A 15,748-nucleotide genomic window follows, 5' to 3' on the forward strand; every position below is an offset into this window, starting at 1 on the left:
AATTTTGAAATTTTTTGGGACTAAACATGACCTCAATCGCCACCGTTTGGATTGGATGCACTTTGAACTGCAGACGCTACACGCCTACACAGACACAGTCACCGGCAAACCACTGTGCCATGCTCTGCATGTGTATACACTGTAGAGCTCTACTGGAGCTGCATCCTGCAAATAGTCCCAAGCAAAACCGTAGCAGATTAATCGAGCGGTAGGTTCAGAACTGAATCCTTCATTCACTCCTGTTGTCGAATAGTAGGCTGTAAGAAGGCATTCACTCTTGTCGTTTTTTTTTTGTTGAGAGGAAGGCATTCCACTCTTGTCAGACCCGGCATTCCAGCCCAAGAAAGCTAGCCCAATGGAACGAATGGAACGGGCCCCGAAAAAAGGCCCAAAATGTGTACGCGCCGCCCCAAAGAAAGCTCTCAAATCAGAACAGAACAAACACCAGAGCAGGCGCAGCGCCATGGCGTCCCCCGCCTGCACCACCAACGCCGCCGCCGGCACCCGCGCGGGTCACGGCCTCCCCGTCCCGCGCCGCGGGCCGTCTCCATCCTCCGCGCCCGTCGCCCTCCGCCGCTGCAGCCTTCCCACGCGAGGTATCATGGGGCCGGGCGGGGAAACGAACTCGTCGAAATACGCGCCGGTTTCGCCGCCCGCTAGCTTCGAAATTGACGGCCGTTTCTTCCTTCGGTGTGCTCGTACAGGGTTGAGCCTGCGCTGCGCCGGCACGGACTGGTCCGATCCGGCCTTCGTGACCGTCGCGGAGAAGCTCGACGCGGCGGCGGCGGCGAGGAAGGCGCGAGCGCTCGCCGGGGCCGGCGGCGAGGAGGAGAAGGGCCGGGTCGAGGCCTTCAACGGTGTGATCAGTGGCGCGGTCGAGGAGCAGCCGGTGGCGGTGCCGTTCGAGCAGAGCTTGGTGGCCGTGGACAGTGTAGTTGGGAACAACGACGCGCTTAGCCGGGCGCTCGGCAGTAAGGTGAAGTATTTCAATCTTGCAGGCAGGTTGTTTGTTCAATTGCCTACGTTTTATATGGAATTCGGGTGCATGGGCTACGAAATATAGAAATAATGTTCAGTAATTAAACCCATGGGACGACGACGATCTCAAGTGAGGGAACTTAGCTGTCTCAAAAGTGAGAACAAACAGATTCAAGGACTGTAGAATATCATACCCATCTGCTTGTAACATATTGCATCCGTGTAAAAAAAATAGCAGACGGTAGAATTCACATTTCAGAAATGAACATCACTTTTTTTTTTGACACGAGGCAAGCCCCATTTCCATTACTTAAAATGGAAATACAGATTGTTTGGCATAAAGCCCAGAAGAAGGAAAAGGGGTAGCCTAGTAGCGCGATCCGCACCTGATTCGGGCCAGAACGGAGATGTACCTAGGATTCCTAGGCATAAAGAAAGTAACTGCTTACAAAGAGCTGAGCACACAAAAGAAAAACTATTACAGTCCAAAACCAAACGCAGCAACAAGGAAAGGTAAAATGTCCACCACCGGCCGCCAGCAGCTTCTTAATGTCACGTCAACACCCTTCAACCTTCAGCTTTCTGAGTCCGACCGGTCTTCCTCTGGCGCCGGTAGAGGTAGCCGTCTTGGGGCTGAGTCTTGTGTCATCAGTCTGCACGCCACGCTCATCATCACCTTGATTCCATCTAGCAGCTTCCCTTGAATTTCCGAACCATAAAGACCTGACCAATATGACATAAAAGAACAGGTTCGCATTATCACCGCCAAAGGGTTTTTTGTCAAAACAAACTCTATTTCTGCATTCCCTTTCCGACCAGCACACAGCCGCGAGCCCAAAAGTGTGAGCCTGATTTCCCCCGGGGACCCATTTCTTGATCCAAAGTTTATAACTCTGGATATTTCTTGGCACATTAGTGGCTCCAATGCATAGTCTAAGGATTCCCCAGACGACTTTCGCCACAGGGCAATCGAAGAACAGATGATTAGCTGTTTCATTTTGTGTACAGAAATAACATTTTGGGTCACCTACCCATTTCCTTCGAATCATGTTATCTTTGGTAAAAATGGAATTTTGTTATGACAGCCACAAAAAGATCTTGATCTTGTTGGGAATTTTTGCTTTCCAGATATGTTTAAAATTGAAACCATAATCACTTTTTGTTAAATGTTCGTAAATAGAACTTGAAGTGAATTTTCCACTTTTCTCCCAAATCCATTGTACCTTATCTGAACACCGCAAAATATCATTTCGGTTTTGTGGATTTCAGAAATGACACTCTTAGCCAAGAGCTCGGCAGTAAGGTGAAGTATTTCTATCTTACATGGAGGTTGTTGGTCCTATTGCCTCTGAGAGGTAGCATGTGATGATGTGTTTATATGAAATTGGAATGGTTATCTAGTACAATGATAAATGGTTACTAATTCAGAAATTAAGCCCATTGGAAAATCAGCTGATTGATAGCAAACGGATTGAGGAACTGTACCATAACAGCAGATTGTGCGATGCATCACCCAAAAATGCAGCTGCAAAATATTAAATCATTTTGCTGATTTGACATGTGGGGATTACTTTGGCCTGTGGTGTCATTGTGTACTGAAGGACTTTAATCAGCCTTAATAATATTTGGCATGTAGTCCATGCTTAAAAAATACTACAGATATGCTGGACTAAGCTGTTATAAAAATGCTACAACATTTTAGCGAATGGGGAAAAACAATGAAGCTAGGTGGTTCTAATGTGATGAAGGTTGGAATGACAGCTCTTGATGTCCCAGTATGTTATAAAGTTGGTAAACTTTAATTGAAACAGAGGTCAGCAGGGTAATTGCTATAGCTTTTCTATTATTGTTTTTGTTCTTTACAACTTACAATTTGGAAATAAACTTAGTTTTACCAACCAATATAAACATATGGCATGGTACATTGAGTGATTATAACTCTCAACAGTTCCTTTTATTCCAATCGGAACTTTGATCTTAAGGATGCTTCTATATCTGAACGTGCAAGGACTCATTTCCTGTTTTGGTCATATATCATGTGATTCGTCATTTTCATGTTACCTGATTGGTGATGCGTCCTGATGTGCTATTTTTCTTACTCCAGCTGGGCCTCGAGGAGATTTCTACATATGTGATATATGGCACTGGTGCTTTCTTTGCTGGGTGGATCCTGTCAGCGGTTGTTTCAGCACTTGATTCCATTCCCCTGGTCAGCAGTTACCAAGTTTTGCGTAAACACACAATCTTTTGCATGATTGAAGTACTTGTGACTGATTGTGATCATGTCTGCAGCTCCCAAAAATTCTGGAAATCGTGGGCCTTGGGTACACCATTTGGTTCGGCACACGGTATCTCCTTTTCAAGGTATGCGTCTACACGTTTGTAAAACAGGATTCATTGTTAAAATTGCTGGTTGTTGGATCTATTATCAACCACTTATTGGCCTTGTTTGGTTCCGCAAGGATTCTAGCACGCACACTTCCCGAAAAGAGAATCTCGCATGCATGGTGTACTAAATGAAGTCTATTTGCAAAACCTTTTTAGGGATGGGTGTAACTTTTCGCGACGAATCTAATGACGGTAATTAATCGGTTATTTGCTACAGTGATGCTACAGTAACCGTCCTCTAAACGCGCGGTCAAAGGCCTCATTAGATTATTCAGGGTCACTAGCGCGGGGGTTCTGAAGTTGGTTTTGTAAACTGGGTTTGTTTGACACCGTAATTAGGAGTCAAAGTAACACGGGAACAAAACCAAACAAGGCCATTAGTTAACACCGTTTGTATTATGTTGAGGCTTCTGAACTGTCTTCACTATGTGCAGGAAAACAGAGATGAGCTGCTCGTCAAAGTCGAGGATCTCAAGAGTAGAATTGTTGGATCCAGTGATGAATGACAAGTTAGCATGCGATTGGGCTTTAGTGCCGTTTACAGTTTGATAGGCCTTTTCAATCTGAACGCTGAAACAGTACCGGCGGCACCTCTGATGTCCACCTCTGTTTCTCGGCCATGTTTGATGTTCCCGTGCTCACATTCGTCTGAGTTCTGAAATCTGAATGCCTTTACAAGTCGTTGCAGCTGCTTTTTTCAGCTCGCGTTGGAAGATGGATGCAGTGCATCGTGGATTCACAGCTGATTTTATGTCAGATTGCCGTCTCACATGAAAATTATTGGTTACAAAGAGAAATTTTTTCAAGTACTAATCTGTGAAAGAGTCTGTAGCATGATGGTTACAAGAGTCTCAGTAGTACTTAAGGTTTTGCATTCGACTTTTCATAGAAGCGAATATTTCAGGATTTAATAGCGTTGTATTTTTAGTGGTAGGTGACGTTTCCGTCGACAGCAAGGCATCTGTGGTGACTTCAATCTCGAAGATTTGTTAACTCAGTCTTTAAAATATTCATAAAGTTAGCGTTTGCGTACGTGATAAGTCCGTATGGGTTGTAAGTTTTTGTACCGTGTAATAAAAAAATAATATGAGTGTTACACTATCCACTTTGCATTCCAGCGCGAGAGCCGGTAGGCGCCTACGCCCCTCGAATGCGAAAACCGTCGTCATTTCAGCCGCCCACGCGCATCTCGGCACTTCCGTTCGGCTCCTCACCGAGAACGCCGAGACGGGGGCAGACCAACCGCGCCACCGGCGGCCGACCATGAAACTCCCGCCCGCGCCCACCACCAAGCCGGCGCTCCCCTGGATCTCCCCGCTCCAGTACCGCAGCCCCGCCCACGGCGCGCCGCCCTCCCCGCCGCCTCCTCCGCCTCCTCCCGCTCCCTCCCCTCCGCCGCCGCGGTACCTCCACCACCCGGAGCTCGCCCGCCTCATCGCCTCCTCCGCCTCGGCGCAGCGCGCGCTCGACCTCTTCAACGCGGCCTCCTCCCAGCGGGGCTTCTCCCACACTCCGGCCACCTTCTCGGCGCTCCTCGTCCGCCTCGCGCGCGCGCGTCTCCCGCGCGCCGCCGCCGCCGTGCTCCGCCGCGCGGCCTCCGCGCCCTGCCGGTTCCTGGAGCCGCAGCTCCTGCCGCTCGCCCGCCTCCTCCCGCCCGACCACGCGCTCGCGCTGCTCCGCCTCCTGCCCGCGCTGCTCGGCAAGACCCGCGTCTCGCACAAGGCGCTCGCCGTCTGCCTCGACCGCCTCGTCTCCTCCCGCGGCTGCCCTAGCGTCCTCGACGAGCTCCTCGCTGACCTGCGCGATCCCCGCAACAAGTACCTCCCCAGGCCCAACACCTGCGTCTACAACATCCTCATCAAGCACTATGTCAAGAGTGGCGAGCTGGAGACCGCGTTCAAAGTGCTCGACGAAATGCGCGAGCACACCTGTGCTGACGTGAAGCCAAACTTGGTCACCTATTCGACCTTGATCGGTGGGCTATGCCGTGGGGGTAAGATGAAGGAAGCGTTTGGACTGTTTGAGGACATGATCGAGAAGGACCGCATTGTGCCTGATCAGCTGTTGTACAATGTAATCATCGATGGATTCTGCAGGCTGCGGCAGGTGGAGAAGGCGCGTGCCATCTTTGGATTCATGAGGAAGAACGAGTGCGAGCCAAATGCCTTCAACTATGCCACTCTGATTAATGGGCACTGTAAGAAAGGGGACATTGAGGCAGCGAGGGCGGTGTTTGAGGAGATGAGGAGTGCTGGTGTGGAGCCTGATGCTGTCAGCTACACGGCACTGATTGGCTACCTTTGCAGACATGGGAGCGTGGATGAGGGTATCAATCTTGTTCTAGAGATGAAGGAGAAGGGTTGTAAGGCTGATGTTGTCACATACAATCTGGTGGTCGAGGGCCTGTGTAAAGATGGGCGAACGGTGGAGGCATTGGACCTGCTGGAGAGCGTGCCATTGGAAGGAGTTCAGTTGAATGTCGCAAGCTATCGGATTGTGATGAATTGCCTGTGCTCCCGTGGGGAGCTGGATAAGGCAGTTGGATTGCTGGGATTGATGCTTGGACGAGGGTTTGTACCTCACTATGCAGCCTCAAACAACCTGTTGATTGGTCTATGCAATGCTGGGCGTGTAGCAGATGTGACAATGGCATTGTATGGATTGGCTGATGTGGGCTTTATGCCAAAGGCTAGTTGTTGGGAGAGGCTTGTTGAGACTGTATGCCGGGAGAGAAAGCAAAGGAGATCTACTGAGCTACTAGATGTCTTGATTGGTGTATGTTGAGGAAATGAAGTCACAGCAGCATGGATTGGTTGACTAATTTGATAACCCAAAGGAAGACAATATTAGAGCCAGGTGCGAAGATCTCTTTGATAATGCAGTGATGATACTGGTAAGAAATCACGTCTGCAAAATATGAACAAGCACGGATGTCTCGAATATAAGAATCCCCCCCCCCCCCCCCCCCGACCTGGGAATTTGGGCTACTTCCCTTTTCCATTACACAGTGGAAATAACAGCAGCCTTACAGGACTGGATGCATGTTCAGCAAGGAATAAAAGGCTGCAAGGCCTTTCAGCTAACAGCAAGCAACAGGACCTAGCACAAACTTCTCTTTCAGAATTCAGAACAAGCTACTGCATCCAAAAGATATCAGCCATCAATAGACAAGGTCCATTAGCACCTTAGGCTAACCTTCGTCATTCTCTATTCTCCAGAAAGTTGTCATTGGGGAGGTAGACAGGTAGTCCAGCATGAGGCAGGGCACCGGGTTGGCACTGGGAGGAACCTGCCTTGTCGTTGTCAGCTCTGGTAAACAATGATGCAGTATAGGAAATAACCTGCTACGATGAGCAGTGCCGATGATGAAGCCGGTTTGGATTACATCAAAAGAGTTTTTTTTTGGGAACTTCCTTTACTGCAGAATCGAGGGGTGTCCTTCAAAATCGAGGGAACAATTATGCTTTTTTATGACCGCATAAAGGGCGCCTCCCACGATAATTTCCCCATTTTTTCACTTAATTCATGGACTTGGTGCTAATGTAATCGACTCCTTTCGAGGTAACACAGGCATGGCCCAAGATCATTTCTTGATGTTCAGGTTCAACCTTTGTTGTTTTCTTATGTGATCTGTCTCGAAAGACTCCGAATTTGATGTTCAGTTGAAACAAGCAGGCAGCTGAGTGCAGCAACTGGTACATGTTGTTCCTCAATTCTCATTACATTCTCCCTTGAAACAATTTAACAACACTTGACAACTCACTAAGTGAAGTCACTCCTTTTTATTCAGCCAGCCATTCATGCATAAATAGCAGACACTACAAATACACAACGCAACAACAACACCGCGTAGATACATCAATTAATAACTTACAAGCACGAAGGGACAGCGGTTGTACTGGAACCGTAGAAGGTGGCATGCAGAAGAAAGGCCAAGACGATTGGCGGCGGGTCACCGGGCGGGTCAGTCGCGGCATGCGGAGCTCTTGGGCTTGACGGTGAACTTCATCTGCCCCATGGTGCAGTGGATGCCGCCGCGCTCCCCGCAGACGAAGTAGTGCGTCTTGCGCTTCCTGAGCACGAACTCGAAGCCGGAGCCGGCGCCCTGCATGACGCCGGCCACCAGCTTGGCCGCCTTGAGGTTGCACGACTGGTAGTCCGCCGCGTTCCGCATCATGTACACGCTGTGCGCGTGCACCGTCGCGTTCGGCGGGTCGTACATGAACACTGCGGCGATCGATCAGAAATGTGAGGAGAAAAAAAAGAAGCTGGTTGGCAAACGCCACAGAAATGCAGCTGGGGAGAAGTTGGTGCTCCCTGCTCCGTACCGAGGGTGTCGTTCTGGAAGAAGGGGCCTTTCCGGATGACCCAGTCGGTGTAGTTGTACCCCCACGTCCACCGCGCCGCGTCCCCGACGACGAACCGCTCCGCCCGGGACGCCGCGGGCGCCAGCGCCAGCAGCAGCGCCACCACGGCGGCGGCCGCGGCCACGAGCGCCGCGCTGCTGCTCCTCGCCTCCGCCGCCATGGATCTCAGGTGCTCTCGCCGCCTCAACCAAACAGACGAAGCTAGCTAGCTCTAGCACAGTCAGCCGTTACACTTGCTAGCTGATTGGACGCTCGGGTTTGTGGCAGCCATGGCATGGTGCGACGCCGAGCGGGTATATATAGGAGCAGAGCAGAGCAGAGCAGAGCAGAGCAGGGGGGTCGACCAGAGTCCAAGCGTCCGGCTTGCTTGATCAGTCAGGACGCGCGCGTCGCGTAATGATGGCGCGAAGTTGACCGGCGCTCCGTTGCCCGACGACGGAGGTCGCCGGCCACCGGCACGGCCGGGTCGTTAATTTTGGGGGCCTGGCCGGCCGGCCGGCCGGGACCGGAGAGAGAGACCTGGAAGCAGCAGGGGAGGGGGAAAAAAGGCGATCGCTGATCGATGTGCCAAGTCGTTGGTTCCGGATCGTAGTTTTCGGTTAAAGCAGCACCGCACTTTGGCGTGTGCGTGAACACACGAAGCCCGGCGGCCACTGGTGCGCCATTAGCGGGCGTGCTTAGTGGCGGTGTTCGCCGCTGGGCGGGGCGGGGGTTGGTGAGAGAGAGGTGGAATTCGGTCGCATCATCTACTAGCTGCTGCTACTACTACTAGCCTTGCGTTCCCTTGGTGCGGGTCCTTGGCATGATTACTGTAGAGAGAGGATTAGGACGGTGCGAGATGATTAGGCAGGTCGTAATTAACTCGAACCACATACATACAAGTATACATGCATGATGATTGATACATGCATGCTTCATGATCACGTCATGCTGAGAGTGCTCCTTTATTTGTTCAGTACTCCGTGCCGTGTTGCATGGTTGGGCGCCAAGTGCTTCGATCACGAGTCGACCACCGTCAAACACTCAAAGCGCGGTCAGTGTCACAGCCCAGAAAAAAGAAGAAAAAAAATTCCCTCGCCGGGCCCACCTGTCAATCTCCTCTTCCTCTCCTCCTCCCTGCTCTGCTTCGGCGCGTCACACGCGTCGCCACCGTCGCCGGCCGTCAACGCCATGTGCCGGCCATCCTCGCGTTCCGTGCCACCCCCTCCCTCCCCTCATCGCCTTAAGGCCCGACCGGCCCCTTCCCCCTCAAACCCTAGCCCTATTCGTCCCCAAATCCTCCATTGCCACTATCGCCCCGAGCTCCGTCGCCGCCGCGGTTCGTCGCCCTCGGTGAGTCCCTCGTCGATTCTTCGCGGGGGGAGCATCTCCTACCCCTCCTCGGCCCGTTCCCCTCCTTACCCAACCTTCTCCCTCGCCGCGCAGGGCCGCCGCCGCGCCGCTCCGCCCGCAGCCGCCCTGTGCCGTCGCGCCGCCTCCTCGTCGCCGCTCCTTGCCTGCGCGCGCCACCGGTGAGGCTCGCCGCCTCCTTCTCATCCCCATGCGCGCCTCCCCTGGCCCGCTCCGGCCCTGCCTCCGCCATGCCCGTAGGGCCCACCTGTCGGCCTCTGGCCTGGCGGGTGTGGTCGGATCCGGGTGCACTTAGCATTTTTTTTGCTAGGGTTTTCTTAAGTTTTATTTGTCTGCAATCTTGCGAAATCCATATAAATTCATGTATAGCTCAGAAAAATGTGAAACTTGTTTTATTGGGTTCGTACCGCTCTGATATACTTAGGAAAAATATTGTTTTGTATGTTACTTTACTGTAAATTTATCTATAGTTTTATTTTGCAAAAGTGAGCTTAATGCTTAGTTATTTGAGTATTGCTCTAAAAATTTCAAACTAAATTTTGTTGGACTCCTTGTGAGGTGTAGTTTTCAGTGGTGCAACTTGTTCACATTGTTCCTTGCTGTTTATCAAAGTTTTCACTTGTTTTCTTATGCTTTTTCTGAAAATGATTTAATATAGAACTTTTTGCTGGAAAGTGAGAAAATAGTAAAACTAGTTTTGTTAGCTTTGTTTTCATGCCTAGTATCTAAGATAGTTTTCTAGGATTTGTTCAGATAAGTTGGCATGTCTTTTCCGATTTATCTTATTTTGAACTGCTGAAAACTAATATATTTATGATTAATTATAGGAAAATGCTTTTGCTGTAAATTCAATTTTCATGAGTTCCTTGTAATGTTATCTGCATGCTCAATTTATTCCATGATTTATACTTGTTGTTTAGTTAATTTCTTAATTCTTGCATCGCATTCATACATTATAGTGACCGAACCATCGGAGATCAAACCTGTGGAGCCCACCGAGTCCGTTGAGACTGAACCCGGAGTCCCGTTCGTGGTCGAGCCCGAAGTTAACCAAGGTAAGCAGTTAAACATAATTCCTTGCACCTATTTAATTTGATTAGTTTAGTTATCTCATCGGGTAATGTTGGGTATATAAATTATGTATGTATTACATTCTTGTACCCACTTTAATGCATTGTCCTTCCTTGATTGGTTTATCCATGTCCTTGTCACTTGTTAGTCAGATAATTACTTAACCTGACTAGATGCTTAGCTCTGCTTAGAATACTCATCTTGCTTACTAGAAAGAACAGCTGGAGTATCCCATTTACCGATTACCCTTGATTGCACTGGTTGGGTTTGGATGTTAGTGAAGTGGTAATACCGAGATTCGAGCGGAATGGTAGGGCCTAGAGAATGAAGTCACATGAGCATAGTCCGCTTGGATCGATTAAGGACCGAGTGGATGCCATCGGCCTTGAGCACCTTTCCGTGCTACCACATATCCAATATAATGGTACGGATGAGCCAATTACCTTCTTTGACTTAACCATTGGGGCCCAGTCCCAGATACGTGGCCAAGGGCAATGCAGGGAGGCTTAGCGGGTCCCCGAGTGGAACTATGTGTAGGAAATTTATAGATGTCCTCGGTGGAACTAAGTCTCCATGCGCAAGCTGTGCGTACCCTCAACGGTTGAGCCTTGTTGCGAACGGTTGACGCGAGTACCCCTTATCCAACTTTAGCGGGTTGGGTGAGTCGCATGATCCTTGTGTCTTGTGGGTAAAATAGTACACTCAAGGTTATAAACAATTCGAATTGCCGCGCTCTCGGATATGAGCAAGCTCTTGGTTCGCCGAATTCCTCTTAGAGAGTTTCGGTATTGTTGGTTTTGGATTCATGTCTTGTCAATAATCTATTGAATGTTATGTTACTTTTTTAATCAACTAAAATTATTTGGGGGTTTCGGGCAACACTAATTAATTTTGCTAGGAGATATTCTAGGAAGCTCATGCTTATGTAATAATTACTTACCCTTAAAAGCTTTTACTTGAGCCTTGCATGATTCTTGTTTATTTAATCGCGTAAGTCTTGCGGAGTACCTTTGTACTCAGGTTGCTTCTAAACCTAGTTGCAGGTGAGCCGGAAGTGGTGTTCGACCACTTCTACCCCGCCGATCCAGATGCGGGGGAAGAGTAGGTCGTTGTGGTTGTGATGATGTCCTTGAGCAAGGCATCATTACCTTAGTATGTCTTTATCGTAGTCGAGCTTCGTGAGAGCATGTAAATGCAATAAACTTTAAATTTCTGTTTAATATGACTTTCGTAAGCCCAAGGCTTGTAAGTGAAGCTTGAAACCCACCTATATCAAACTTTGTAATATTAAGTGTGTAAAATTGCTCTTTATGATTCTGTGGCGACATATCTGATTGTAAACGATATGTGCATATGCTGGATCTTGGACTTATATTGGAGCACATACCGGGACTACCGGATTTGATATTATTTTGGATGAATGACGTGTCGGTTATTCGTGTCTCTAGATGTGAGATAACACGTGGCATGCTCTCCGGCAACCACGTATTAACTCTCATCTGAATGATAATGACTGTCGATTTGTTTAAAATAGTATGAAATTGGGTGGTTCTCACAGTCAGCTTGTGGTCAAGCATAAATAATGATCCGTGGACGTTTCCAGCACGGGATCTGGCCATTTGCCACTTGTTGGAGCTGTATCCGAAAATCGCTTACCTTTGAATCTCTATCTCTTGGTAGAAGTATGTTTAACTTCGGGAAGCAGACACCGATTCCGTCGGCGATGCGATGTAATGCGTGCACGCTCCAACAATCACAGCGTTAAGGGGAGATCACACGCTTGCTTGCGCTGCGAATTGCCTTAAAAAACTGTTCCCGCGCGTTCTCTGCCGCGTCACGCGTGTATGATCGGCGGGCATCCCGGAGTATACTGTACAACACAGCAGTACGTGGTAGTGGTAACTGGAAAGTGTACGGCATCATGAGTTGTGTTCAACTGCTGGTCATAGTGGTAGGCATTCCATATAGGAAAAAATCCATTTTTGATCAATTATCAAGATCGTCCAATTTTGATCCTTGAACTATGAAACCAAGGCCATAGTTAGTTTCCAAAAAAATTCAAGATTCTCCGTCACATCGAATTTTTGGACACATGCATGAAGCATTAAAAGTAGTTTAAAAAATAACCAATTGCACAGTTTAGTTGCAAATGATAAAATGAATCTCTTTGAGCCTAATTAGTCCATAATTGGACACTAATTACCAAACAAAAACAAAAGTGCTACAGTAGCCAAGCCCAAAAAATTTCACGCACTAAACACACCCCGAACATTCTTCACCTTCAACTACCGAAACCGTTCAAAAACAACCCTGGACTTAACCTAAGGCGGTTTGCTACAGTATAATTTCCGAATTTCTAAGATTTTACACCTCTCTCAATTAAATAATAGAGAAATCAAAGTTAATATTATCTGAAAATTGTGATATTTTGCTGGGAGGTAGCACAAGAGACAAAGAATTAATTTCAACTAGGTGTGCTACTTTAGACACAAAGGATTTTGAACTATAAAATTATAAAAATTGGTAGACTTCAAAATTCCTTGAATTTTTTGGCCAGCTAAACATTTGCTAAAAATACATTAAAAACATGATAATTCATACTTTTTATTTATTTTAATAATATATTTTTTATTGGTCCATTTTTTTTGAAATTATTTGAATTCCTTCACAATGCTCAAATTTGATTATTTAAAATTCTAATTTGTAATTTTCTATAGAAATTGGGCCAATAAAAAATTTAAACTAAATAAAAAAGTTTGAATTATCTTATTTTTAATGCATTTTAGCAAAGGTTTAACTAGCCTAAAAGTTCAAGATATTTTGAATTCTACTAATTTTAAAATTTTATAATTCGAATTTCTTTACATATAATGTCGCACATCTAGCCAAAATAGATTCTTTGTCTTTTTTGGTACCTCCCAGCAAAATATCATGATTTTTAGATAATACTGACTAGTATACTTTCTCCATTATTTAATTGAGAGAGGTGTAAAATTCAGAAATTATACTGTAGCAAAATTGATTGAGTTCAGAGTTGTTTTTCGAACAGTTTTGGCAGTTGAAGGTGTAGAATGTCAGGTTCGTAGTTCAAGAACCAAAATCGGACGATTATGATAGTTCAAGGTTGAAAAATGGATTTTTCCCTTCCATCTACCTCAACCAAATTTTTTTATGGAATTTTGGTTATATAAAAAACCAATCAATTCCTAAGAATCATCGAAGATCGAGAGATTTCAGTCTCAGTTGGTACTATCTTGGTCAGGACCGAACCGACCAACCTGCTAGAGAACACATGCTGCGAGGCTAGCGCTTACACAAATGGAACCACACTGTGCTAGGCAGTGTTCGCGTAGGGTGTCGTCCACATCCACACGCACACATTTTTCCTGTGGTGCTTCGACGAGTACGTAGCTTGGAAGACAAGATTAGAATGTGCGGAGCTCAATGATCCGTCGAAGGTCCATGATATACAATCCATTGGCCACTCTGCTTTCTGATCGGGACCGGCCATTCCGGAAGCGGTAGCATAGAGTACACACCACCCACCCGTTTGTTTCAGCGTTCAGGCTGGCTGGCTGGCCCCTGCTTTGCTTGATTCAAGGTACATGTCGCTACGACTACGAGGAATCATGAGGTTGCCATGTGTAGGACGCGGAAATGGCAGAGCCCTTCTATCTGTGGAAACAATGCTACATATGGCTAAGGGATGCGTGACGACACCCGTTACCATTACTCCATTAGACACGCCAACACAACCCGGCAAGGTTTAACATTGTAGGAGCAAGGTGCATGTTTGAGAAACCGCAAAGTTAATTACAAGGTGAACACCTTATTAGATAGAGAGAGCCGTTCGCTAATCTCTCCGTTGCAAATTATATATCCTTTTGATTTTTCTAAATATATATAATATTTTGAATGCATCTAGTATATTTAGATACGTACATCTAAAAAAGTTAAAATGATCTATTATTTAGAATGGAGGGAGAGCAGTTCCTAGTATGCGCACATATGGGCTAGGATGACTCAGAGCCGCTCAATCTCTCAATCAGTGGCACAAAGCCCGGCCAGCAGCTTGAGGCAGCACGGCCGCATTACTAAGCTAGATCAATGCTAGGTTGGAAATTGGCTAGAGGACGGTTCAAACCTCCTCTAGTCCAAGCTCTTCCAATTGGCTAGAATATTTGCAAATTTTATACTGAAAATTGACATGTTTATTTAGACGAGTTTGTTACTCTGTCTAGAACGGAAGGTCCGTATATTTTTGGTACATCTGCAACGAGGTCCTTTAGATATTTAAGAACATTTAAAAATGTTTTAAATATTTCATTTTTGAGCATGAGTGGATTTTTAAATATGTTGATTGCATTTCTGGAGATATCGTACTTGTCTTTAAAAGTAGTTTCACAACAACTTCGATATACATTGCATAAATTTCCTTACTACTATTTTCATTTGAAGACTCTGCTAGTATATTTACTAATCAAAACAGAGTGTTGGTGGCACCCAAACCTACATTTTTTTAGTTGTTTGGAGAAGTATCTCAGGGATATTTTTTGAGCTAAAGAATAGCATAAGAAAATAGCCTTCTAAGAAAATAGTCCTTTAGCTATTTGGATCCCTAAGTTATTTTCCCTTTAATGCACTTTCCCTTGGACTTGGAATGCTCTGTTGCACCGTTGCCCTCGGTGTGGCGACCACCCTCCATCGTCGATCTATTGTCGTGTACCCATATCTCCGAACAGCCGGAGCCTCTCGCCACGCCACGCATGTGCGTCCAGCCAGCCGAAAAATGCGCAAGGCCATAGCAGAGCCCGTGCTCCCGGCTACAGGGCAGAGTCGAGGAGCGCCGTCGTGGCCTCGGGCCCGGCGACGGTGCCGGTGAAGCACTGCAGCGCCTCGCGCATCCACGCGTGCGGGCACCGCGTGGCGGCCTCGACAGGGGAGACCCAATCCTGACAGCGACGCTGGCCGATGGATGTGGCGACACGAGCGGGGGAGGCCGCAGCGCAGGTAGGGGGAGGGGGAGGCGGAGGCGCTGGCCGGTGAATGCCGCGCGGTGGGGGAGGCGGCGACGCATGGATGGTGGAGAAAGCGGTGCAAGTAGGTGAAAGCACGGCCCTGGCAGATGGAAAGCACGGCCCCGACAGGTGGATGCGGCGGCGAGGGTGGGGAGGTAGGGGTGTGGAGGTAAGGTGAATGTGGTGGCGCAGGTGGGGAGGCAGGGGTGGAGGTAGGGTGAATGTGGCGGTGCAGGTGGGGAGGCAGGGGTGGAGGTAGGGTGAATGTGGCGGTGCAGGTGGGGAGGCAGCAACGCAGGGTGGAGGCAGGGGATGGGAGGTTGGTAGCGCCGTAGCAGGATTTGGCGAATTTCTTATTGGGCGCTCGTACGCTGCCAACGATAGTAGCGCACGGACCGTCCTCTTCAACCTCCGGCTGTCGCCGTGAGCTAGGGTTTGGGGGAGGGGGAGGGGACGGAGGGTTGGAGGTGGGCGGAGCGGCCGCCGGCGAGGTCGCCGACAGTCGGGGTGGTGGCGGGAGGCGGCGGCCTTAGAGTCCGGGTTGCTGGGGGTGGGGGGCGGCTCCATGTCCGCCGA

The 15,748-nt window shown here is 48.2% G+C and overlaps 3 protein-coding genes across 4 annotated transcripts; 2 read left to right on the forward strand and 1 right to left on the reverse strand.

The window, feature by feature from the left end:
• Positions 1-413: 413 nt before the first annotated feature.
• On the forward strand, positions 414-4,345 carry LOC120670954. 2 transcript variants are annotated; one of them, XM_039951147.1, is made up of 5 exons: positions 414-596; positions 705-976; positions 3,083-3,187; positions 3,271-3,342; positions 4,068-4,345. In XM_039951147.1, exons 1-5 carry the CDS (start codon positions 464-466, stop codon positions 4,110-4,112), a joined length of 627 nt encoding a protein of 208 aa, XP_039807081.1. In that variant the 5' UTR covers positions 414-463; the 3' UTR covers positions 4,113-4,345. The 2 variants fall into 2 exon arrangements, with proteins under 2 accessions (XP_039807081.1, XP_039807080.1); XM_039951146.1 differs by having other exon boundaries at positions 3,801-4,109.
• A 203-nt stretch (positions 4,346-4,548) lies between these two features.
• LOC120670133 (pentatricopeptide repeat-containing protein At5g18475-like) lies at positions 4,549-6,973 on the forward strand. Its single transcript, XM_039950139.1, has one exon. The coding sequence runs from the start codon at positions 4,630-4,632 to the stop codon at positions 6,148-6,150; it is 1,521 nt and encodes a 506-aa protein (XP_039806073.1). The 5' UTR covers positions 4,549-4,629; the 3' UTR covers positions 6,151-6,973.
• Positions 6,974-7,028: 55 nt separating this feature from the next.
• Positions 7,029-8,255, reverse strand: LOC120670134 (blue copper protein 1b-like). The gene is made up of 2 exons (XM_039950140.1): positions 7,695-8,255; positions 7,029-7,593 (listed from the first exon to the last, which is right to left on the reverse strand). Exons 1-2 carry the CDS (start codon positions 7,891-7,893, stop codon positions 7,331-7,333), a joined length of 462 nt encoding a protein of 153 aa, XP_039806074.1. The 5' UTR covers positions 7,894-8,255; the 3' UTR covers positions 7,029-7,330.
• Between the last annotated feature and the right edge of the window lie 7,493 nt (positions 8,256-15,748).

Source organism: Panicum virgatum, chromosome 4N, assembly GCF_016808335.1.
Source record: "Panicum virgatum strain AP13 chromosome 4N, P.virgatum_v5, whole genome shotgun sequence".
Classification (NCBI taxonomy): Eukaryota; Viridiplantae; Streptophyta; class Magnoliopsida; order Poales; family Poaceae; genus Panicum; species Panicum virgatum.